Source organism: Dermacentor variabilis, chromosome 3 (assembly GCF_050947875.1).
Source record: "Dermacentor variabilis isolate Ectoservices chromosome 3, ASM5094787v1, whole genome shotgun sequence".
Lineage (NCBI taxonomy): Eukaryota > Metazoa > Arthropoda > Arachnida > Ixodida > Ixodidae > Dermacentor > Dermacentor variabilis.
Genome location: NC_134570.1, coordinates 122,890,287 through 122,913,858, shown reverse-complemented (window position 1 = coordinate 122,913,858; position 23,572 = coordinate 122,890,287). Strand labels below are relative to the sequence as shown.

The following is a 23,572-nucleotide window of genomic DNA, read 5'->3' as shown; positions in this document are numbered from 1 at the left end:
CACTGCTGCTACTGCACGCTACTTCCCGCAGCACACGCTGCGTCCTCTATCGCCGCCATCGTAAAGCCCGCGCTCGGCGTGGATTGGGAATTTTTCTTTTGTGCCGCACTTCTTGTCGGTCCGGGGCACGTATTTTCACTTCATAAAAAAAAACCCCATTCCGATCAGGAAGGGTTAAATTGCTGCATCAATGGATATAACAGATAGATATAACAATAGATATATATACGGGGCGAGCAATGGGTCGATATACTCACTGGGGCCTCACGTGGACGAACCAGATAACTGTGGTGCATATTATTAACGCCAAAACCGCTCCAGGCAGCGTGATGATAGCCCACACGGTAGCGTTCACCGGCCCGCCGGTGCCCTCCGCCGTCGCTTCGAATCTGCGCGAAAGGAACATTGTGGGTCCCAGGTTGTAACAAACGGCTAATACCGAAAGTACTTTGTTGCGGGCCAGTTGGTTGTGACGTACTGCGGAACAATACAAGAAGGGCCGAAAGGAAAATTGGACAGAGCGTAGACTACCAACTTTTATTGCAAGGAGAGAGGGAGAGAGCGAGAGAGGAAATAGGAAAGACAGGGAGGTTAACCAGAGTCCAGTTTGCAACCCTACACTTGGGGAGGGGAATGGGGAATCAAACAGAGAGAGAGAGAAAAAAAACATGAGTCAATATCGCACTTTCACATGCACTAAGTTAGGTGTAGGATATCTATAGTCGGGTACTTAGGTCTGTTGCCTTCAGGTAGTGAAGAAGCGCTCGAACTGCTTTCTGGGCTAATGAACTGTCAGGCCAGGCTCCCACGATCTTTGCTTCTGTAAATGGCCTGTCATCCACTCTATTCAAAGCACACTGGAGAGTCTGACGTTGGTTGTCAGAGCGAGAACAGTGGCGCAGAAGATTACTGATGGTGTCTTCACACTTGCACTTGAACTAATGGAAGCGTATATACCTATAAGCATGATTATGCCATGCGTCACCTGGAAGCGCGTCAGATTAAACAATCATTCGGTCGTCACTAGAGCATGAAATTCGCGCACTTTCCTTTCAGTTGGGAAAATGTAGTTATGCGACTGGCGCAAACTCATGACACGACCATTAAAAAAAAAAAGAAAGAAAGAACGAAAGAAAGAGAAGAAAAGAACCGCAGTAAAGTCAGCAAAAAACTACCGAAGTAAAAAAATAACAGTCAACATAAATAAAAACAAAGAAGCGGTGGTGATGATGACAACAGAGAATGCGCATACAGAAACCGAAAAAAAAAAGCCAAACATGACTATCCTGAAAAGCAACTCTCCTTTTCAAAAAGAATATGGAAGGCACGAGCCGCGGTAGCCCAGTGGCTATTGTAGCGTTGCTGAGCTCGATCGATGTCGCGGGTTCGATCCCTGCCCCGGCGGCCGCATTTCAGTTGGGCCGGAATGCTAAAACACCCGCGCACTTAGATTTAGGTACGTACACATTAAAGAATCTCAGGTGGTCAAAATTATTCCAGAGTGCCCCACTGCGGCACGTGTATTATAATCATATCGAAATTCTCGCGCCCAAATCTCCAGGCTTTAAAGGTCGAAGGTGTGCTTGTCAATATTTCGTCTGACATAGAAAGCATCGGTCATTTCCGTTTATCTTTTTACGTGCTCTTGCCATCACCTAAATTTGATAAAAAATGCGGCATGGGCAACTGCAGCTCCTGCAATGGGACGCTAAAGACCCACCATTGTTGCTTCTCTTTCAGCGAGACTGTGCCCTCGTGTGTTGGGTAAAAGGCAACTTACGCGTTGGAGACGATCTTCAGCGCCCTCCTGTTGCCGCCTGCGTGGAAGCTGCAGATGTTGCCCAGCATGGTCATCAGCGAGGGACCCAGCAAGAAGGCGTTGTGAACGTCCAAGCGGTCGCTGCGAACGTGAAAGGAGATTTGCGTGTTCTCATTAAAATTTATTAAATGGCAGTGAAGTCAGGCTAATTGCTGTCATCGTCGTCATTATTAGCTGAATCAAGTCCAGAACAGAGGGAAAGTCTCTCCCAGGTATGTCTTATCTTCCGTGTGTTACTTGGACTGAACGTAGGCTACACGCGCTGATATTCTCATCATTCTGCCAAATTATCTGCCAAATTAAAGCACATTCTATTGTTCTAGAACGCGAGAGACATTGTGTGGCCTGCAGGTCATGCCAGTTAGGTTAGGACCTGGTCACATTGTTCCTCTTGAACACAACTGCATTATCATCGATTAGAGTTTAATTCCTGACTCGTACAACTCTAATGTGATCTGTTTATCTCACGCCTGTCACCTTCATTTCTGTCTCTCACTTACTTACTCACTCACTCTCACTTAATGCCCTTAGTCGCCATCTCGATTCTATTGAGTGGCGGAAATTTGCACGTTGCAGAAGACAGTTTCCGCAGGTTAGGTGCTGTCTCTCCCCAAGAAAGTGAATCATTATTTATTACCTAAAGACAAATGTCGTTTTTACTTGTGATAGCAGAACATGGGACTTGCATAATGCTGACAACACTGTGCTTCAGTCAGTCGACGCTGGTTTATGGCCTCCATCGTGCGGAATAGACACTGGCTGCTTAAGAAGGCCGGTCACCTACCCCACTGTTTGATTTCTACTGTTTCTCCAGTGTTCCTTCACAGAACTTTGACGTACCGACCTACAGGTGCATGGCACAGCGCCCACAATGTGTTTACGTGGACACTTCTGGCCGTAAGATGCACTGCTCCGCGATAATCAGATCGAATGGCGGCTGGCGCTTTTTGCGCCAACGGAGAGCGCTGGGTTATCGCTGACGAACCAAACGCAGTCATAATGCGTCACAATTACACTGGCCTTCTTAGCAAACCACGACTCATCAGCTCCATGTCCTCAGCGCCCGCCGGTAGCGCAAAAAAAAAAAAAAACGCTGGCAGCTACGCGCTTGGAGTATAGCGTTGCAATCGCTGAGTTCGGAGTCCAATGCACCGACTTCACCTGCGAGATCTGCCGCAGCGTGGCGGTGCCAGTCGTTCGCCCATGTTTCTCACTAATTGTGACAATTAAGTGCGGTCACTTTGATTCACCAATATCACTCGAGAATGTGTCCAGCGCACGCATGGCTAGTTATCTGGCTTTCGCACTCATTCATGAGCTACAAAACCGTCAAAATAAGCTGCGTCACGCGCTTGAAGCTGTGTTGGAGCCACACGTTTCTTGAGCCAAGGAAGAGATGCGACAAACGGATACGAATGTATGGCTCCTGCAGTCAAAGTCATTGCCACTCCTTGTCGCGGCTCACCGTCGATCGCCGCTTTCACTTTGTAGCAACCACGACGCCTTCGTGGAGTAAACCTGGGAGTAAACCATTAGGGTGCTTAGGACGCCAGCGGAGAGATGTGGCATTGAGGCGCCCTAGGTCGCATGCCAAGATATTCGATCTGTTGCCCGGAACCAAGCTTGCGTTTCTCCAGGATAATGTAACGCGGCGAACACGCTACGTGTATGTCAGGACACCACGGGAAACTCGTTGAGACAAGCAGCAGAGTGCGTGCGACTTCCGAGCATTCAACATGCGTTCTGCGCTCGCTCGCACGTCTATCCTCCAAGATGGTGGCGGGAATCCAGTGCGCGCAGGGTTTTTCAGCATTGTTGAAGATGTCTATGCACTTAGTATTTGTACTGATTTACAAAACTTATTGTTTGAAGCCTCTTGTGTGTGTGACCACTGCGAAGCTCCATGGCGGGTACGGGGAACGTCCAACTCGACCAGGTTATGTTACGTGTAGCTGATGCACAAGTCTATTTGCAATGTATCTACACGTAGACCTACAGTGGCCAAAATGGCGTCCCTGAATCAAAAGGGAACATGTCTTCCTCCTCTCCAGTACACCCACACTGAGGCGACTGTTCCGTATCAATATGCATAATCCCGCAAAGTTATATGTGCAGTAAGAGGTTATATCTGTTGCAGTGCTCCGGTCTGAAAATTATTGCGTGCCGTATCTCTCATTAAGCAAAGAAAAAAAAAGACAAAGCAAAAAGCGGAAGATGACGCGAAGGTGTGCACTGATGCCTCAGAGGCAACAACCATAATTCGCCAAGCGCGTGCCATATGGTACCACATTATCAGGCACCAACAATCACAAGAGGTTCATCAAAGCGCCGAGTTTGGCGACTTACCATCTCAAGTATTCCTAGTTTCAATTTGATGCGGAGTGTCCGATATTTTTTATAAAGAACTTTTCAAACCATTCATTTCACCTAACAGTGAATGAAATCACTTCTTCAGAGAGTCCCTCACGAGGCTCGATTAGAAATATTGGTTATACGTTGGAAGTTATGAGGCGCCATCTAGAAAGCGTTCTACAGAAAGAAGTCGTTTTTAATTTATCTTATTATTAAAATATCGCATCTTGAGCCGCCCTGTCTTTTTTCTTTCTTACCTTTCTTCTTTTCGCCGCATGGTGCACTTTTACTGGCGGTATAGATTAAAGTGAAGTCCCTTATCACTTTTGAAACGGGGCATGGCGCTTTAAGCCCACAGGAACAGTTTTGTTCACTTTTGAAGTTCACTAAATAATGAACACTTTGCTTCCTGTTGTCGTTAGGTAACCACATTGCCGCACGGGGGCGCCGCGGTGCCATTTGCGGACACCAATTACAGCTAAAAATTAAAAAGAGCCGAGGGTGCAGCGCCCTGTTCTTGCTGCACAGTAGTCGCAGTGCACTGCGATCTGGTTGTCTCAAGTGCTTTGCGTCGAAAAAGCATTACACCCTTCGATCCGGATCGAGCTAGAACAATGATTTTCTCTGTTCTGGCGCAAAAGCAGCAGATACTTCACGCTGTTTCTCTCTACTATCCTGCATGTGATGAACATGTACAAAGCTGTGCTGTTCTTCCAGTGCAGAGAAGCGTTAAAAGTCTTCGGTTATATTAAACTGGGCGGTAAACGTCCAGACACTGGAAAGTGGACTTTATAGGACGCCGTAGTGGAAGCCCCTGAATTTATTTTGACGACTTGGGGTTCCTAACTGCATACCCAAAGCATGGTACAGAGACGTTTTCGCAATAAATCTCTATCGAAATGCATCCGCCGTCGCTGGAAATCAAACGCATGACTTAGCTCTTAAGCCGAGACTACACGTACGCTTGCAGGCGCGCGCAAGCTCGCGTCCGCGCGCCTAGCGCCTGCCGCGCCTCGCGAGGAATGGCGGCGTGCATCCACAAAGACGCGCGACAGCGCGCGCTCACTGGGCTCACTAACAGACGCCTCGGCAGACGCTGCTTCATACCTCGTAGTTGACATTGTTTAGAAATGCTTCGATATCTATAAAAGTAATTTTTGTAGCTGTTAGATCAGCACAAAAAGGAAAGAAGCACTTTCTTGCATCCTATAAATCTGCTTCACTGAGAGTTGAACGTTCCGCGCCGTATAGCTGCGTAGCCAGGCGCGCCGACGCGAGGCAACCCAAGCGCCCGGGGACTGACTGACTGACTGAAAAACTTTATTGGTCGAAGTATTTACAGGGAGTGGATGGAGTAGTCCTTAAGGGGCCGTTCCTTATAAAGACTAGGTGGACTCCTCATTACAGGAGGCCATTGGCTGTAGCCGCGGCTCGGGCACGGCCGACCAGGGCCTTCTGGCTCGCCAGGTCGGAGCAGCCGAGCAGGGCCGCCTCCCAGTCCTCCCGAGTAGGGTTGGGTATAGGGGGAAGGTGCGGGGTTGATTGGCATGCCCACACCATGTGGAAAGTGTCCGAATATTTTTCCTCACAGTGCGGCACTTCCCTGTGCACGCAGGGTCGAAGTGTTTTTGGACTGCCGGGCACAACAGTGTTTTAGTATAGAGGCGAAGGAGTAAAGGCTCCTCCGCCTTCCTGAGGCCCTTACAGGGCTTAGGAAAGATTGCATGGTCGTATTGGTAGTGTTGGTAGTGTATTGGTAGGTAAATACCGGATAGGGGTCGGAGTCCACGGCGAGGGGAGGTGAGTGCAATGCCCGGAGAGTGAGCGCGCGGGCAGCGGCGTCAGCCGCTTCGTTGCCCTCGAGATCCTCGTGCGCGGGAGTCCATACTATCATGCGGGACGTGGGGACCCCGAGATAATTGCTGCTTGAAGTAAGCGGTACGCCAAATAGGGAATAAAGCCCCTTTCGATGTTTCTGCAGGCTCCTAGCGAGTCGCTAATAGTGACCCGCGAGTCCTGATCTGCGGCGGCGATCGCGATCGCCACCTCTTCCGCATGCGTTATGTCTTGTGCTTTGAACGTAAGACCGTTCACCGCGGTGTTTTGGTGGACGACTGCGGCCGTATACCAACCCCCATGGTGCGGGCCGGAGGCGTGCACGTAGAATACTCCGTGCTTGTTCCCATAACCACGTGCCAATGCTTCTGCCCGCGCGAGGCACCGGCCACTATGGTTGTCTCGTGTCATGTTGGCCGGAAAAGGGCGCACGTGCAGGGCGTATCTCCAGATTTCCGGGATGCGCACGCGCTCTTCCGTCAGTGTTTGATGATGGATGTGTAGTCGGGCAAGAAGGCGGCGACCCGACGGCGTCTTTGAGAGTCTTGTGTAGTGGGTCGTCAAGTGTGCTTCCCGCAGTTCCGCGAAGGTGTTGACCATTCCCAGGCCGAGGAGGCGCTGGTTGGATGTGTCGACCGGGAGGTCGAGAGCACGTTTGTAAATTTTGCGGCGAATCACCTCGAGGGCGTTCTCGTCAAACCTGCGAAGGTGGAGGTAAGGAGTCGAGTACAACACTCGACTGGTTACGAATTCGTGCGCCAGCCGCAAGGCGTCTTTGCACCGTAACCCCCCGCGTTTATTGGAAACCCGGCGAACCATGCGGCCCACCTGGTACCCCACCTTGCGAAGTTTGACCAGTGTTGTGTTGACTCGGCGGTGTTTATGAATGAAGAGACCCAGTACTCTGATCTCATCGTGTTCTGTGATGGGTCCATTTGGGAGGGACAGTTCGATTTTGGTAGTGCACTTCGGCGAGGGCCGAATGTGCACAAATTGCGATTTGGCCGGGGAACATTGAAGGCCGCAGCGGCGGGCTTAGGCATCCACGATCTCCGCCGCTTGCTGCAGGTTGGCTTCAATGTCTCCTACCGATCCGTGTTTAGCCCAGATGATGATGTCGTCAGCATACAGCGCGCGCTGTATGCCTTCTACATTCCCCAGCTGAGCCGGGAGATTCAGCATTGCCAAATTGAATAGTAGGGGTGAGAGGACCGCGCCCTGCGGGGTGCCTCTGGTGCCTAATTGGTAGGGGCCATGTTCTTCATCTTGTATCCGGATGTACGATTGCTGGTCGGAGAGAAATTGCTTAACGTATTGAAACGTGTTGTGTCCACCGTTGGTTTGGGGAGAGGTGCGTGAGAATTATGTCGTGTGTGACATTGTCGAAAGCCCCCTTCAAATCGAGGGCGAGTATTGCCTTGTCATTGAGGGGGTATTAGACGGGATTTAGAATTTCGCGGTCTAGTTGAAGCAGAACATCCTGCGCGGACCGGTGCGGGCGGAAACCGAACATGGTGTCTGCGAAAACATTTTGGTTTTCCAGAAACTCGGACAGCCTATCTCGCACCATAGTCTCCATCAGCTTTCCCGCACAAGACGTGAGGGAGATGGGGCGGAGGTTGTCCGTGGTTATGGCTTTGCCGGCTTTCGGAATGAAAGTGACCAGGGCGGTCTTCCATTCGATTGGAAGGGGTGCCTCACCGAGCCAGATTGAGTTTATGTATGCGAGGAGCGCCTCGTAGGCCGGATCGGGAAGGTTGGAAAGTAATTTCACTGTTATTTTGTCTCTTCCCGGCGCCGTTCCTCGCTTCATTTTAGTGAGGGCCGCCTTCAGGTCATGGAGCCGGAACGGTTGGTCCAGCTCCGCGTTCTCGGAACCTGCATACGAGTACGCTGGCCCTCGGGGGTCCTGTTGCATACAGAAGTGTTGATCACGTAGCTTGCATGCTAATTTTGAGATGTCCCTGTCGAAGCTATGGATAGCCCGTTGGAGACGTTTTTGTGTCTCGGCTCTAGTTTGAGTCAGATCGATCAAGGCGCGAAAAAGACGCCAGGTGCTCCGGCTAGACATTTGTCTAGCGGCCGTGTTGCATCGGTCCACCCAATTCGAATCGGCGAGCTGGACCGCGTACTCTGCCGCTCGTTGGGTGAGCTCGGCGATGCGAAGTTTGAGCTTCCGATTGTGTTTTTGGTGGCGCCACCTGCGGACGAGGCTGTGCCGCGTCTCCCACAGGTGCAGAAGGTGGTTGTCCACCTCCCGCGTGGCTTCCGATAGTTGAACTTGAGTTTCTGACGAACGAAGGTGTGAAACCAATTCTTGTGACCACGCGTCGTAACTTTGTTCGTGGATAGGGGCCGAATTAGCGTAGTTTTGCCGGAACTTGGTCCATTCGGGTAGGCGGGCTTGGGCGTGGGATCTTGCCAATGGTTTGCTTCTAACGGTTGTGTTGAGTATGCAGTGGTCACTGCCGAGGGTTTCCTCGGTCTTGGTCCATTCTGCGTGTCTTTTTGGTGAAGGTAAGGTCCGGACACGTATCCCGAGTCACGGAGTTACCCACCCGCATTAGATGTGCAGGGTCGGTGTGAAGAGTCAGGCCCAGCGTGGACGCAAGTTCCGCTAGCTTGCGCCCGCGCTTCTCTTCACGCACGTACCCCCAGAGTGTGCTGTGAGCGTTGAAATCGCCCACGATTACCAGAGGGCCCTGCCCACAGCCTTCAGGGCGCGACTGAAGAGGGCTGCGAAAGTTAAATTTTTGAGCTTGGGAGAACAATAGATGTTGAGTGTATGTAATGGTGCGTTTTGTTTCTTAAGCGGAAGAAGGGTGACCATCACATAGGAATAATCAGTATTGAGTTCCAAATCAACCTGGTTGGCTGTATAATTTTTGTGCACGCAGATACAGGAAGAGGGGTCCTACTGGAACGTGGTATAATTTGTAAGGGTGGCGCCGCTCCCTGGCTCCTGGAGGGCAACCACCGCGGGGAGTGAAGCGAATGTTGACAGGAAAAGCCGGAGGTCCACCCGCTTGGCGTGGGAGCGGAATCCCCGGCAGTTCCATTGGGTAATTTGGATGGGGATGGCCGAATTGGTACGGGGAGAGCGCCTAATTTGAGGGCTGTCCGCCATGGTCATTGAAGGGAAAGACCGATTGCAGGGACGCTGCTCCGGAGCCAGCACTCGCGCGGAGGGGAGCATCCTCCATTCCGGAGAGCGAGCAGCTGTCATTGTCTTCTACTTCAGTTTCAATGTGGCGGCGCGATGTTTTCGGACAGCGGCCAGACACGTATTTGATAAGACCGCAAGTTCGTCGGACGCCACGCGAGGATTGCGCGATCTGTTGTGCGACGATTGTCGGTATGTTTTCAGTTATTTTGGCGATGGCGGAGGTGATTGCCGCGAAAATTTGACTTTCTAGGGTATTGAAACGGGCGTCCATGTGCACCTCTAGACGGGCCTCAAGGACAGCTTCAGCGCTCAGTACTGACTTTGGTGCCGCGGGCTCACACTCCATAGCCTCGGTTGCGGGGGTAGAGGGGGGAGTGGTAGGCTGTTTTGACTGCAATTCCAGGAGCGCAATTTTCTTGAGCAGCATCTCAATCGGACCCTCGAGAGCTGCTATCTTGGCTTGCTCGGCACTTTGTGCCGCAGGGGGGGAGGAGGTAGGGGAGGAGGAAGAGGCTGCCCTGCCTGTACCGCTCACCTGCGTTCCGTGTTTCACGGCGTTGGCCTAGGCCCTGGCCTCGCCGCATGGTGGCGACGTCGACAGCTTTCCAGTGCCGCAGTGTGGTGGCGGCTGCGTCGGTAGTCGCTTGCCGGCTCCTCCAGTAGGTGGCGTTGGCTTCTCGGTGTTGCTGGTGTTGCTGTAGTCCCGGCTCGGTGACTCACCGGGGAGGCCAAGATGGCGGCTCTTCTTCTTGGCCGCCATTTTCCTCTTTGTCCCGCCCTTTGGGGCGGCCATCTTGTGTGTGCGGAATTTTGCCGCACACTCCCGCGAGTTTGTGGCGTGTCCACCGCCACAAACAGTGCACCGCGGAACGCACTCGTGAGGGGCCCGCACCCCCTCCACAAGCGGGGCTTGTTGCCCGCAGGGTCCGCATGTGTCCTGCTGCGTGTTAGGACAGGCATCCGCTCGGTGGCCGACAGCCCCACAAAGGCCGCAGGCCGGGATTGTCCGGTAGTAGGTTTGCACTGGGATGAGCATGTTCACATAGTGCACAAAACGCGGTTTCTCCCTCCCGGCGAAGGTTACCCGTGCTTTGTTAGAGGAGCCAAATTTCCTCACCTCGACGATGGTGCCTGCTCTCCATTGCACCTGCTGCCGAAGCGATTCAGTGGTGTCAGAGTTGCTGACGACGATGACGCCGTGGCAGACATCGCCTCCGTCTTGTCTGAGGTATCCGTGGAGCGGAATCGCCCCAAGCTCGGTGTTGATTGAGAAGTCCCCGAGGAGCTGATCTGCAGCCGCCGGGTTCGGGGTGTGGATCAATATCAGGTTTTGTTCCCGGGACGGCAGAACCGTAACAGACCTTGCCACCTCAGGCCCGAGGTAGGCCGTAACGACGGCACCGTAGCGGTTCTCCGAAAAGGCTTGGTGCAGCGACAGATGTTCGCGTGGCTTGAGCACGACCACGAAGTCGTCAGGGCCCGGTTTTGGAAATGGGCGAGGCTTCCAGTTGGTAAGGGCCTTGCCTTTGCTTCCCGCAGCGCGCGAGGCAGGAGGCTGCGTCTTGCCGGCCGGTGCGCCGGAGGACGGGGTGGCGGTGGACGCCGCCGTCTTGGCTTGAACGAGTGAGCGACATGCGACCGCTTTATTGAGAGATTGGTGCCGAAATGTAAGAATAGGAGCGGAGTTTTGATCTTATGATGTTGAAACCGTCATCCAGGCCATGGCGTCGGGATCGTAACCGCTCAGGAATGACGCGGGAGCCATCATTTTATCTCGGGAAGCCCGTTCCACGCCGCCGGGCGTCGGCGTCGCCATGTGGCCTAACGGCGTCGCCCACGTAGGCGGGTGTAATTCGGTCGTAAAATCTTCAAAAGTGGTCCCACCTGGTGAACATTAGTATCCACGTGGTCCAGACGGTTTGCTGCGTCGATTGACGCTGGTCTTGTAGGGGTGCAGAGGATTTAGCCGTGACTCCAGCCGAAAATCGACGAAGCCGATACGTCACACGTCTTTCGCCGTCGCGCGCTAGCAGCGTTCCCGCCCGGGCAGGTGCTGTTCCCCGAGATCACGCTGCGTTTCGACGCGTCCGAGCCATGCGGCACCGTCTGCGCATGCGTGGGCGCGCGAACGCGAGCTAGCGTGCGTCCGCAAGCGTACATGTGCTCTGGGCTTTAGTGGCCCGTTCCTGTGGCGAGCGTCGCTGTCGGCGGCGTAAGCGAGCGAACGAGCACAGCGAAAGATGAAAGTGAATGCGGAGCGCAAAGGGGAGATGAAAGACGCGAGGAGGAAAGCGGAGAGGAGGGTGCAGCGGAACAATGAGGAGGAAAGTGAAGGAGGGTATGGCGAAAGCGTGGGAAGAAAAGCGCGGTGCGGCGACGAAAGCTACGAGATGGCGCCAGAGTAGCGGCTGTCGTCTGTGACGTCTATTTGCGGCCGCTGCTGTGAATTGCGTCCACATGCCGCCCACTCGCTGCCTCTCGCGATTACCAGATTAGCGATGCAGTCGTGCCACCCTTCGCTCCATTTGCACGAAGACAGATTGTCCACGCAGACAATATATCGCTAAATGAAAACACGAATAGAGCAGCGCTCAAATTTCGCCTTAGGAAGCATCACAATCGTCGTTGAAATAAATTCTCACTGCAAGGTGGTCAGCGACCGGCTGCATAAAATGACCGAGGACGGAAACAACTAGACATGCGATGAAGAGCACCAGGTCGCGTAAGTGATCTGGTGTGTAAACAAATTCCTAATTTAACCCGATTTCGCTAGAGCTGCCAGCGCTCACCTCGTGACATTTTTCTTTCTCCTCAGTGACGCGAAGTGGTCTGTGATGCGGCTGCCTGGAAGAGGAAATATATGTGTGAAATAAAAGAAATGTGCAAATTCGGAGAGCTCACTCATGCGTAGGTTTATATTCGTTATGTCTCTGCAGGTTTGCTCAGCTTAGCAGTCGCTTCAAAAAATCCGAAAGAATTGAATCAGCGGGCATAATAAAGTGACACAGATAACTGAACATTATTGGGCGGCAAATTGCAACACTACACAGGGAACTAACCAAGACGTCAGTGACGACGTTCACCAAATCACCCATGTAATTGGCAGCTTTCACGGTAGCATCGATGCGTCTCTTTTTGTTTAATGCTAGGGAATATCTGCAGAGTCTAATTCGGGAAAGGTTAAACAGGCGGTTGAACATGCCTAAGCCTCCTACTATTGAAGGCATCATTCCACAGACTGGGGCGCAACACTAACTACTCAATATCAATAATTTTTAACAAACCTAACTTACAAGACAATTAATGCGGAACAAGTTAATCAGCAACACAATTCTAAATGCGAATGCATTAGCGTTGCTGTGACAGGTGGCCTTTAGGCTATAGAGGATGCAAGAGCGATGCCCTGGTAGGAAACCCTCCTCGAAATTTCCGCACCAGCTTAGCGTGGCTACATGGATTTGAAATCGGTATGCATAGACCTACTTCACTGTTGAACCATTAGGAAGCATTGTTTTGTGTTTGAAAGCATAAGCGAGGACTCAACCTGACAAATGTTTAATAATTTTCCTCATTTTCCTCACTCAGATACGTGAAAATTACGTGGATCATTTGGTAGCACATTACTGACGCCAACGATGCTACGGTTCGGACACAAAGTATAATAAAAACGAAATTTCGCCTTCACTACAACTAACTTTATTCCCCTTAAATACGCCCCGGGTGTATTACATAAGGGGTGGGTTAATATGTTCAACAAAGAAATACGTCAACATCGTCTACATTGTTAACAATCCACCTGTCTCAGCGAAAGGAATGTTCCTATGATGTCCAAAGTACAGTCCACAAGTCTAAATTGATTTGGCGTTGAGTCGACAAAGAGCAGCACTGAGACTGCTTAGAATATAGGTAGGCGCTGAGAGAGAAAGAAATAACTTTTATTTATGTAGCCGGTAGAATGGTGGGGGGGCACTCCGCCTAGATGGCGGCCAGAAGCCCTCGAGCTCTGAAGGCATCCTCGGCCGGCTGGACGGCCATAAGTTGGTCTTCGGGGGCCGAGGTGAGCCGCACGGTCTCCCACTGCTTCCGACCCTTAATTTTTCGGCCCTGTCGGGGCGCCCGCGGGCCGGCCCGGATAATGTGATCCAGGTCCGCCCTTTCTTGACAAAATTTACATTTGGCCTAATATTGTTCTGGATAATGATCATAAGTCACCGGATTTGGATAACGTATTGGTTTGAAGGAGGCGCCATGCCACCGCCTGCTGCTTATTAAGGGATGAATGTGCGGGAGGAAAACGCACCCTCCTCCCCAATCTGTAATGGTTAGTTATCTCCCTGTGGCCAACCATCCGGTCCCCTGTAAGCCCCAGCCGTGGCGCCCCGGTGGCTCGGCTTGCGAGTCATCGAGCCACGGTGTCGGCCGCCTCGTTGCCAGGGAGGGAGGAGTGCGCAGGCGCCTAGATGATGTGGACAACCCGCTGACCGCGGAAATTTGCCAGGATTCGCTGTGTTTCCGGCGAAATGCGCCTTTTTGCGTAATTTAATATTGCAGGTTTAGAATCGCTGTGGCTCCCTGTAATGGTCAGGCGGCGCAGCGATCGGCTCAGCTGTCAGCGCCACCGTGTCAGTTGCGCGAAACACCGAGGCGGCCACTGCTACGGAGGCATGCTTTTGCGGCGCTCGTTTGAAACCTGTCGCACGTTCTAAATTGCGGTTTCAAGGCAATCGAAAACATCGAGGCCCATTTTGTACCACTGACGCTTGAGAAAGGACGTCAGATTTACGACTACAACCATGTATATCGTGTCAAAGAAGTAAACATCGCGAACATCACAGCGGGGTGCTTAAATTAAATTAAGGTGTTTTAGGTGCCAAAACCACGGAGTGATTAGGAGGCACGCCGTGGTGGGGGACTCCGGGATGATTTGGACCAACTGGGATTCTTTAACGTGGACCTAAATCTAATTACATAGGTGTTTGGTATTTCGACCCCATCGAAATCGCCCGCCGTGGCCGGGACCTCGTGCTTAGCCGCCCAACACCATAGCCACTAAGCAACCTCCGCAGGTCGCGAAGTATTTGTCACAACATAGGAAGCATGCTTACGACGTCGAACTCAAAGTTAGTTAACAAATAATTATTTTATGACCCTTAAGCGAGCAAATGTGGCTGTGGACGTCTCTGAACTGTCAATTGTTGCTTCATTACTTGGAGCGTGTCTTGCACCTCACAATTGTAGATGTTTTGGCGAATTGGCAGATAAGTACTTTTTTTCTCCGTTGACAAAGTGCCTCGAGCATATTCTGGTATTATCGTTCGGGTTCGAATGTGAGAGGGCATTACCGCTGAAGCATCACAGAGAGCAATCAGCTGAGACTAAACAACGTGAAGGCTCAACAAATATGCGCTAGCGTTCGCGAGAGAAACACTAATTTTCGAATACTCGACGTGTGCTGCAGTGTACTCCAACCTTAGTTCTGTTGTTCTAAGCGCGAGAATATATCAGCACGAATGAGCTCGGTTCCAGAATTCGCATCTGGATCTTGGCGCAGGAAGAAACAGCGCGTACAAAGCTCCAGCACTGAGCGCTTACGAAGCTAGATTTGACACGTAACAACCACTGCGCGTTTGTTTTGGAGTAAGAAGAGCGGAACAACTACCTAAACTAATTTACAAGAGAGGGAATCAGTTCACGCGTTTTTATGCAGTTGACGTTTTATTGTGTGTTTTTACGGATACCACTGCTGGTTTTCAAAAATGTTTTCTTGTTTTCGCATTTACATCTTAGTTCGTTTAACAGAAATTTGCAAGACCGACACGAACCGCTACTATCCACTTCAGCCGCCGGGTTGCTACACCCGGTTTTGAAGGGAAGCGGTACAATTTGATACCGACATCCCCTTCGCGGTTGTGACAATCCTTAACGCAGAAGTATCTGCGCTTGTTGTTTTTGTTCCCACTTCTCACGAAGGAGCTGCCAAGAGGCCGAGATGAATCCATTAGAAAATTGGAAAAGCAGGCTTTCAGGCGGGCCTGAGCGCACCATGGCAGTGGTGAAATGACGGCGAGGGCTACCCGCGGGCGCTCACGGCCGCTGCTTGGTGGCGCGACATGTACAGGCAAACTTCATTGCAGGGTGCCAGTGAAGCCATTGGGAGAGCAATGACCGATTCCGCAGCCACCTCGGCTCTGTTGGTTTTAATAGATCCGCTGACCTTAAGATCACCCTCAGAGTTCACCGCAATGATAGACATATTCTGATTAGTTGTGCACTCTGCCGCGTCGACGTACATCACGTTCTGAGAGCATTGGACTCTCCTCTGTGTAGCCCTTGCGCTTTCCTCCCGCCTTTCCCTGTGGTGTTCGGTATGGATGTTTTTGGGTAGCGGTGGCATAATGAGCTGCTCCCTCATGTCGTGGCGAATGTCTACTTTAGTGCCATACTATGGTGCGTATGTTACCCTAAGGTTGGTAAGTATGTGTTTGCCAGTAGGGGTTTGTGCGAGTCTTTCGTGTAGCGCTGTCGTATGGGCGTGTATGAGTTCTTCGAGCGTGTTGTGGACACCTAAGGTTAGGAGCCTGTCATTCGATGTGTTCATCGGAAATCCTATGGATTGTTTGAATGTCCATCTAATGATGCCTTCGACTTTTGTCTTTTCTGCTACTTGGAGGTTTAGGTAGGGGGTTACATATACTATGTGGCTAATGACAAAAGCCTGGCCTAGTCGTACCAGATCGTTTTCTTTCATTCCATTATGTCGATTAGCTCTTCTCTTAATTAGTGTCATTGTTTCTTGTGCCCTCTTTTATAGTATTCTGATTGTTTCCCCGTTGCGACCGTTCGCCGATACGCGGAGTCCGAGGACTCTAATGCTGTCGACAATGGGTATTTGGTTGCCATCTGGAAAATACGTGATGTTTGATTTGTCCGTAGAACTCTTATGGCCCCTGCGTGTCCGTCGGTATAAAATAAACTCGGATTTTTGCGGCGAGCACCTCAATCCTTTATCCACGACATATTTCTAGACTGTATGTATGGCTGTTTGGAGAGTTCCCTCTATCTGCCCATCACTTCTACCTGATACCCAAAGGGTGATATCATCGGCGTACAGGCTATGTTGCAATCCCTCCATATATTCTAGTTGTGCTGGCAGGTCAATCATAGGTACATTGAATAGAAAGGGAGATAAGACTGATCCTTGTGGCGTGCCCCGGCTTCTGAGTTTTATCTTTTCTTATTTCACTTAATCGATTGTGATTTGCGCAGTACGGTCAGAGAGAGTCTTTAACATACGCATGGGTTCGTTGCCTCACTCCTAGGCCTTGTAAGCTTTCTGAAATAGCCCTGTGGGTGATGTTTTCAGGTGCCGAAAACTGTTGAACCTTAGTTGGTGAAAAAATGTTATTTGATACCAGAGCCACAGAGATGGCGTTAATTTCATGGCGCTATCAAGTATTTGGGCCACTCTTGTGCGCGAAATGTACTCAAAAGCAGCTAGTTTGGATCTTTCGCCCTTTTCAAATGCAATGCATTCGTTCACAAAAAAAAAATCTTGTCCCGTGCAAAAGGATGGGAGCTTTGGTGGTTTCGTGCGCTTGTATTTTACAATAATAGTGCGAAGCGACAATGCACGAACACCCGAACCCTTTGTCTTTGTGTTTTGTCGTTTTGTGCTGTTATATAATGTAGTTCTGTGGTTGTGACAACACAGTGAGCTATATGTGGGAACCCTAAAATGGTGTAGCCACAAGGTTTTCCGCGTGTCGCCTTTCCTGTTTCACCAAGGCTCCACTCACTGGAATGGTGACATCTTACGGCGCTAAGCAATGCTGGTGAGCTAAGTGACCTAGATGGTGAGTTTGCTTAGAAATTAGCAAAGAAAAAAAAAAGCCTCGAGTCATCTGCTGGGTTCGCACAAAGAACTCCACGGTTGTAATACGGGCGCTGTACCACTACTCCTCAACATTTAGCCGCATAACGCATAATCAGCAAGACAAGTTTGTATCACAACTTTATTGTCTTATTCATCAAATGATTTTTTAACGAGCCGTATTAACAATACCACGGCAAAATAGGGAACATCTTCCTTGAGGTGCGGAATTAAAACTGCAAAGCACCCACGTGCATTGGTTATGCAAATATTCGTCTGCTCGTATGACAAGGATTGATAGGCACGCGTGTGCCCCAAAAGACGTTAAATGGACAATGAAAAAGTTGGGCCAAGCTTAATTCAAAGACCAGACTTTTTGATAACAAATTGACCATTTGTAGTGAAACGAATTCGAAGCATGTTTTTTTTGTAAATGAGAAAGCGGAGAAAATGAAATACTGAAGTGGCTCTACCTGACGGATTCACGTCAGCGCGTCACAGAAAGCGGCACAAAGGTAGGTCACGTGGGGATTACGCCAACACGTCCGTTCTGACGCGGGCGTTTCAAATTAAGAAGCAGCCGCAGCGGGACTTCGTTGGCAATTTTCTATGCAACAATCATACTGGTACGCAGACAACGATGACAGGCTTCTAGACGAACAATGTGTCGACCACGGCTCGACTTATTGCCTTCGTTTAGCGTTTCCCTAAGCAACCGCTGTGAACGTAGTGTCCGATTAAAAGCATTGAAGAGCGCGGCGTCACCCAATATAGAGGGCCGGTTGTCGGCGCTGCGCGTGGTGGTGTCCTCGAAGCCGTAGCCGCGGGTGCGGGTCATGCGTCGCAGGGTGATGGGCTGCCGCCCAAAGCCGCGGGCGTCGCTGTCGGCCAGCGAAGACACACTGCCCGTTGAGATCCGAGAGAGGCGGCTGCTGGACGACAGATGACGCGGGTGCGGTGCACGCTTCGGGCTGCGCAGAGGGCTGCAAGCGCCATAAGGCAGGTGCGATTTGATGCAAATAAATTCGCTCCATCAAAATGTGACACAATTCACTGGCACCGGAGTACTGCATAGCCGTTCGGTTAGTCACTCGGAAATCGAATTCAGCGTTCGACGGGACTAAAATGAGCAACGCCCGCGAGAATAGCGGAACTTGTCCAAGCAGAAACCCGGACAGTTGCGTTCTGTCCTCTGATTCTCGTCTTTCGCTACTGAGTCGCTAAAGACACGCTGGTAAAGCGTCGTGGAAATGGCACTCGAGGTGCCGTAAAAGTAATTGTAGCGAAGAAACAACTCGCGAAGAGTATTTATCGCGTAATCAGTAAGCAATAAGTGCAACAGAAGCAAATTGAAGTACAAAAAAATTATTGCCGTCGTTTTCTCTGTTAACCAGAAGAATGGCACGAGGCCCGGTTACATAAAAGTCATACGTGCATGAGTTTAAATGCTAAAGTTGCGTGGTTTTTTGTGAAGTATACTTAGAGCAGGTTAGTGACACGACTCCGCGAGCAAACGTACTTTTCATTAATTCTTTATTCTCCTTGGTTGATGGCATGATGAGCATGTAAGCTGTTTCCTACAGCTGTGTCTATGTGAGTTCAGCGTATCTCTGCTCCTCGAGCAGTATTCACGCATAACCTGATATCTTTGGAGATGCTGGCAATTCAAAATGTAACATCTGACCCAAACGTGCTGTAGAAGTCCCATCCAACGTGGCGACGATACACGTGAATGTGGGACTACATGTACAGGCTGTTTCACCCAACTTGAACCAACGATTTTAAAGAAGTGGTTAACCGCAGCTGAATGAAACCAATGTCATATGGCTTGGCGTCTTGTTGCACACTTTAGAGTATCTTTTATATTTCACTTAATTAGTTAATTAACTTAGATGTCTGATGCAAACATTTTAATATTCGCTTGAAGGCAAAGTGCGTTTCGTTGCGATGTGGGCGGGGGGGGGGGGATTCAGAAACGACCGATCCATTCTTTTTGTGTCGCAACGTACATGCCGCATGGTGATTTTCCTCGGCGTTTAAAGAAAGCCCGCGAAATATGAAATCAAACCACGTGACTGCGCTCATGCACTATCGTATTGCAGCGCTCTCAACCGCGCCTTGTGCGAAAGAACCCTGCGCGCGGACCGTGGCGAAGTGACCGGCTCCGGCTCTATCCTGGCGGACAACTTTCTTCGGCTATGAAGGGAAAGCTATGGAGGCAAAGCGCGCGCAAGTGAGAGCGCTTCTGAAAACGGTCCCGCGTTTTTAATCCACGTTAGTTTAGGGTGTGGAAGAGAAAACATAAACACCTTATTAGCAAAAGGTAAAAAAGACAGCACACACCACTGAGCGTAAAGGTTTACTTAGTTTGCGGCATTTGCCTTCCGCGTCTGGGGAAACGCGAAACCGTCGCACGTGGAAACTGCGTTGATTCAGCGTCTGTTCCCAGCAACCAAAAGCACTCTCAAATGCTGCCGAACTACTTGGCGCAGTAACACATATGCAGCTGCCACGCGCTCGTAGCTTTCCCTTCATAGCCACAGAAAGTTGCCCGTCAGTATAGGCAACGGCTTCACACTGCGTCAGCATTTTTGGCGGTGGCACACAGAAAGGAAGCGCCGCCACCCCTGATAAGCGATAGGCTCGACGCACGGTTGAGAGCGCTGCAATACGATGACGCATGAGCTTGATTTCATATTTAGCGGGCTTTCTTTAAACGCCCAATGAAATCGACACGCAAATTGTACGTTGCCACGAAAAGCTGGATCGGTCGTTTCTGAATCCCCTCTACAACGCAACGAAACGCACTTGGTCATAAAGTGAATATTTAGAAGATTGCATAATTATTCTTAGTTAATTAACTAATCAAGCAGGATATAAGAAAACATTGGTGCGCCCCGTTACGGCAGGTGCGTCCCGTTAAGAAAACAGGTGCGCCCCGTTACGGCAAACCATATGGTGTTATTTTATCCCAGCTGCAGCCGACGTTTGCTGTGGCTAACCACATCTTTTAAATCCTCAGTTCAAGTTACGTGAAAGAACCTTTATATATGCGTGTGGGCCGGGCTCTTATGTTACTGTTAATTCCAAGAACTCCGCGCGAGACAATGATCGCAAGTTCTGGTGGGCGCTTCATTGGCTGTTTCAGTTTCCCTGTTGAACGATCTACAACCTACTCACTATTTTTTTTATAACAGAGGCTGCGAACACGCTAACTTTATGCTCCTAACTTCCTACATTGGGAGACGAGTAGAAGGCATCATAGTGGGGAGAAGTCACCGCCACACTGTCGAATACAAGCTGAAAAATCACAGGTATCGGTTCCGGCGACTAATCTTCGATGATGCTTACCACTCGAGTTTCATTGTGACAACTAGGGCATTCAGGTCGTTAACTGGCCGTCCGTATTATACGTATTACGTATAATACGGACGGCCGTATAATACGTATTAACTGGCCGTCCTCACGCGCGCAGTCGCCTAAGGTGTGGTTACGTGAGCCACTCGTGGAAAGGTGTCAGACGAAAGTCCCTGGCATTTCATCAATTCCCAACCATGCAAAGCTTCGATACAGGCGACAACACTCCGGACAAGTCCTGTACATCTAGCCATTGTTTTTAGGCAACGTTCCGCACATTTTCTTTCACAACTTAAATCGCTGAGAACGTCATTCCTTAAGCATGCGTATCAGAGCGTACCTGATCAGAGTGAAGCGCGTATCGCCGAAGTCGACCAAGGATTCGCATCGGGGCGCCGTCGCCGAGCCGGATGCCTTGAGAATAGTGGACAGGCTCTTCTTCTTCGATAGTTTTGGTCCCATCTCTTCCAGATGCGCTAACGCCTTCGGCTGCGAAGACACCAGACATGCGACACATGCAGAGCCCTGATTACGTGGTCGAGCACGTTGCTTAATCCCACTCACCACTTCTTCAGGAAGGTGCTTCGGATCGAATTCCACCGCCGCTTCCTTGGTGCCTGTGCCGAAGGATACGACGGATTGCTTCCGCCGAGGAGTTTGCACGCTCGTTCCAGAAGCACGCCGAGCGTTGCGAATCGATACACTGCTTATGATAGGAACGCGCTGAAGCTGCTGATCTATTAATGGCCTTATACTCGTCACGGACTTATGCACTTGATCGACAGAAGTCCTCGAAGAACTGGCAGGCTTCGCCGGTTCATTCGATTTCGCAGCCTCAAGCACCTTTTCATCTTCTCGCACCACTGTGCTTTCAAGTGCTTTCGCGATTTCATGCGGATGCGGCAGTTTATCCGTGTCATTGGTATGAAGTTTGCAACGCGATTCTTCCTCGGGCTTAAGTTTCTCAGTCTGCGTCTCCTTGCCGTCGGGGTACGCATTGGCAGGTTGCTTACGTTCCTTAGCGCTGCCCTTGGTTGCCGAAGAGTCTATACTTTGGTCGTGCCTGGCGGTAGATTTGGACTTGCGGCTCGAGTTTCGGGAGACGCTACCGTCGCTGCTGCCGGTTTTCCGTCGCACAGCTCCCCTCTCGAACTCGGTTGCGGTCGATGCGGACAATTGACTAGAGTCTGACTGAGAGGACACCTGCTTGTGCTCAACGCCTTCTTCGGGCAAGCTGGGACGGGTTTTGTCAGGTGCTCTAACGCTAGGCTGCGCTGTTTCTTTTGCAAGGGTGGGAGCAGCTTGATTATCATCTTCACTGTGCGGTTTCTTGTTATTCTCAGTCGAAACGGCTCCAGAAGGTATCATTACCGGCTGTTGACCTACTTTGACTGAAAACTCAGGGTCTGAACGTTCGCTCTGCGTCTGTCCTTCATGCTTCGGCGTACTTTGAGATTCTGGCGGATTTTCACATATGGACGCTCTGCTCTTTGGATGCGAAGACTGGCGGCGAGATGAGGGCGTCGAGCCTTTGCTCTTCTTCCCAGACCTTCTGCCTTTCTTGCTGGCAGCACTTTTATCTGTTTTTGAATGCGATTCAGGGTGCACTTCCTTGTTGAGCGATTCGACACCACGCGACCCTTTTCTTTCGCTTTTGAAGTTGTCCTTTGTAGCGATGGTGTCGGTAACCACGGCCATCTGTTCGTTTGCCTCACGACATTCCTTACGAGTTTCCTTGAAACCTGGCTTCTCATCGCTTTTATCAGCCACGTTTTCAACTTTTTGGTAGCCGCCGACTTGAACATCCGGCTTGGTGGTCACGAGACCGCCAGGCTGCAGCTTCTTCCCGCATACCGGCGTGCGCCCACCCGTGGCACTCTTTTGGCGAACTCGTTTGGTCGGGCGAACGGAGCTACACTCTTGTGACACTGAGGCCTCACGCGTGCTGGGAACGGGGGTATTTTGGTCGTTGCCGACTTTCTCGGCCTTGGCCGTAACGGGATCTTCATTCTGCAGCTTCTTCCCCTGTGTCAGCGTGCCCCTGACTCTCTTTTCGTGAGTTGTTGGTTTGGCCGGACGAGCACAGCTGAGCTCGCGCGACGCTGAGGCAGCGTGCGTGTCCAGAACCGGTGTAGCGACAGCTGCGGTAGCGGAGACTGCGAGATTTGAACCTGATGACTTGGTAATAGCCACGGGTGGACCATGATTGTCAGTTGCGCGCACTGTACTCGTAATGGTAGTGGAAGGGTCCTTGGTGGAGACATCGGGGCGAGGCTCGACCACTGGTGCTTTAGAAGCGCCAGGGTCTGTCTGAGCGGAAACGGTGACTAACGTCCCTCCAACGTACGGCGCACGGTACTGCGCAGACTTCCCAACGTAGCCTACAGCAGAAGGACCATCCGTCGCCGCCAATTTGTCGGTGTCGGGCTTGGCTTCGTTTTCTACTACGTGGCGTTTGGCGTCGGGCGGCGGCGGGGACGTTCGGGCGGCGGCGGGTTGGTCGTGTGCGTGGACGCTATCTTCGTCGGCCAGCCTGGGCTGCGTTTCCGAGAAACGCCTGCTAAAGATGCCAGCAATGACGCTGAGGCTGCGAAGCACCTTTGAGCGTTTTCTGCTTTTAGTGACCAGTTTGGAGGCTCCGCTCTCCTTGCTGGTCGGGTGACTCTTGGAGAAGCTCCGCCCGAACAGCCTGCTCAAGGGACGGCTCCGTGTGCCCGGCTCTTGCGTCTTGCTGAAACTGCTCTGCAATATCGACTGCGACACCCTGCGTATGTTGGCTCTGCTCTGGTCTGGATTCGTCGCTGAGGCGCCAAACCGATAGGGTGCCTCCAGCTTGCGCTGCTCATCCAGCGACACTTTCTTCTCGACGACGGACGGCGTCATTGAGTTGAAAGCACCTAAAGACGGAGAAGAGGAAGCCTATCTATTTCATTGTGGTTACGTTTGTAGGTTTTAGGATTAGGAATTGGTAAAATAATGTCAATGCGGATGTTTTATTGTTCTTGTGGGGTAACTCCTCAAATAAAATGATAAAATATTGCGATGTGGTCTTCATGATTACGATACATCTATTAATTTCTCAAGTGAAAAGAAGGCGTGGCATGTTTTCATCTGAAGTGACAAAGACGTGAGATTTCACACCTCAGATAATGTTTACGTTCGCAGAGTACAG

The 23,572-nt window shown here is 50.9% G+C and overlaps 1 protein-coding gene across 1 annotated transcript in view; it reads right to left on the bottom strand.

The window, feature by feature from the left end:
- LOC142576256 (uncharacterized) overlaps window positions 1-23,572 on the bottom strand; it is a 62,127-nt gene that overhangs the window by 16,532 nt on the left and 22,023 nt on the right. The window contains exons 7-12 of the mRNA XM_075686296.1: window positions 20,965-23,297; window positions 20,741-20,889; window positions 17,809-18,026; window positions 11,963-12,017; window positions 1,781-1,900; window positions 258-389 (exon numbers count right to left, since the gene is read on the bottom strand). Coding sequence (XP_075542411.1) covers window positions 258-389; window positions 1,781-1,900; window positions 11,963-12,017; window positions 17,809-18,026; window positions 20,741-20,889; window positions 20,965-23,297 — 3,007 coding nt within the window. The remainder of the gene's footprint in view (window positions 1-257; window positions 390-1,780; window positions 1,901-11,962; window positions 12,018-17,808; window positions 18,027-20,740; window positions 20,890-20,964; window positions 23,298-23,572) is intronic.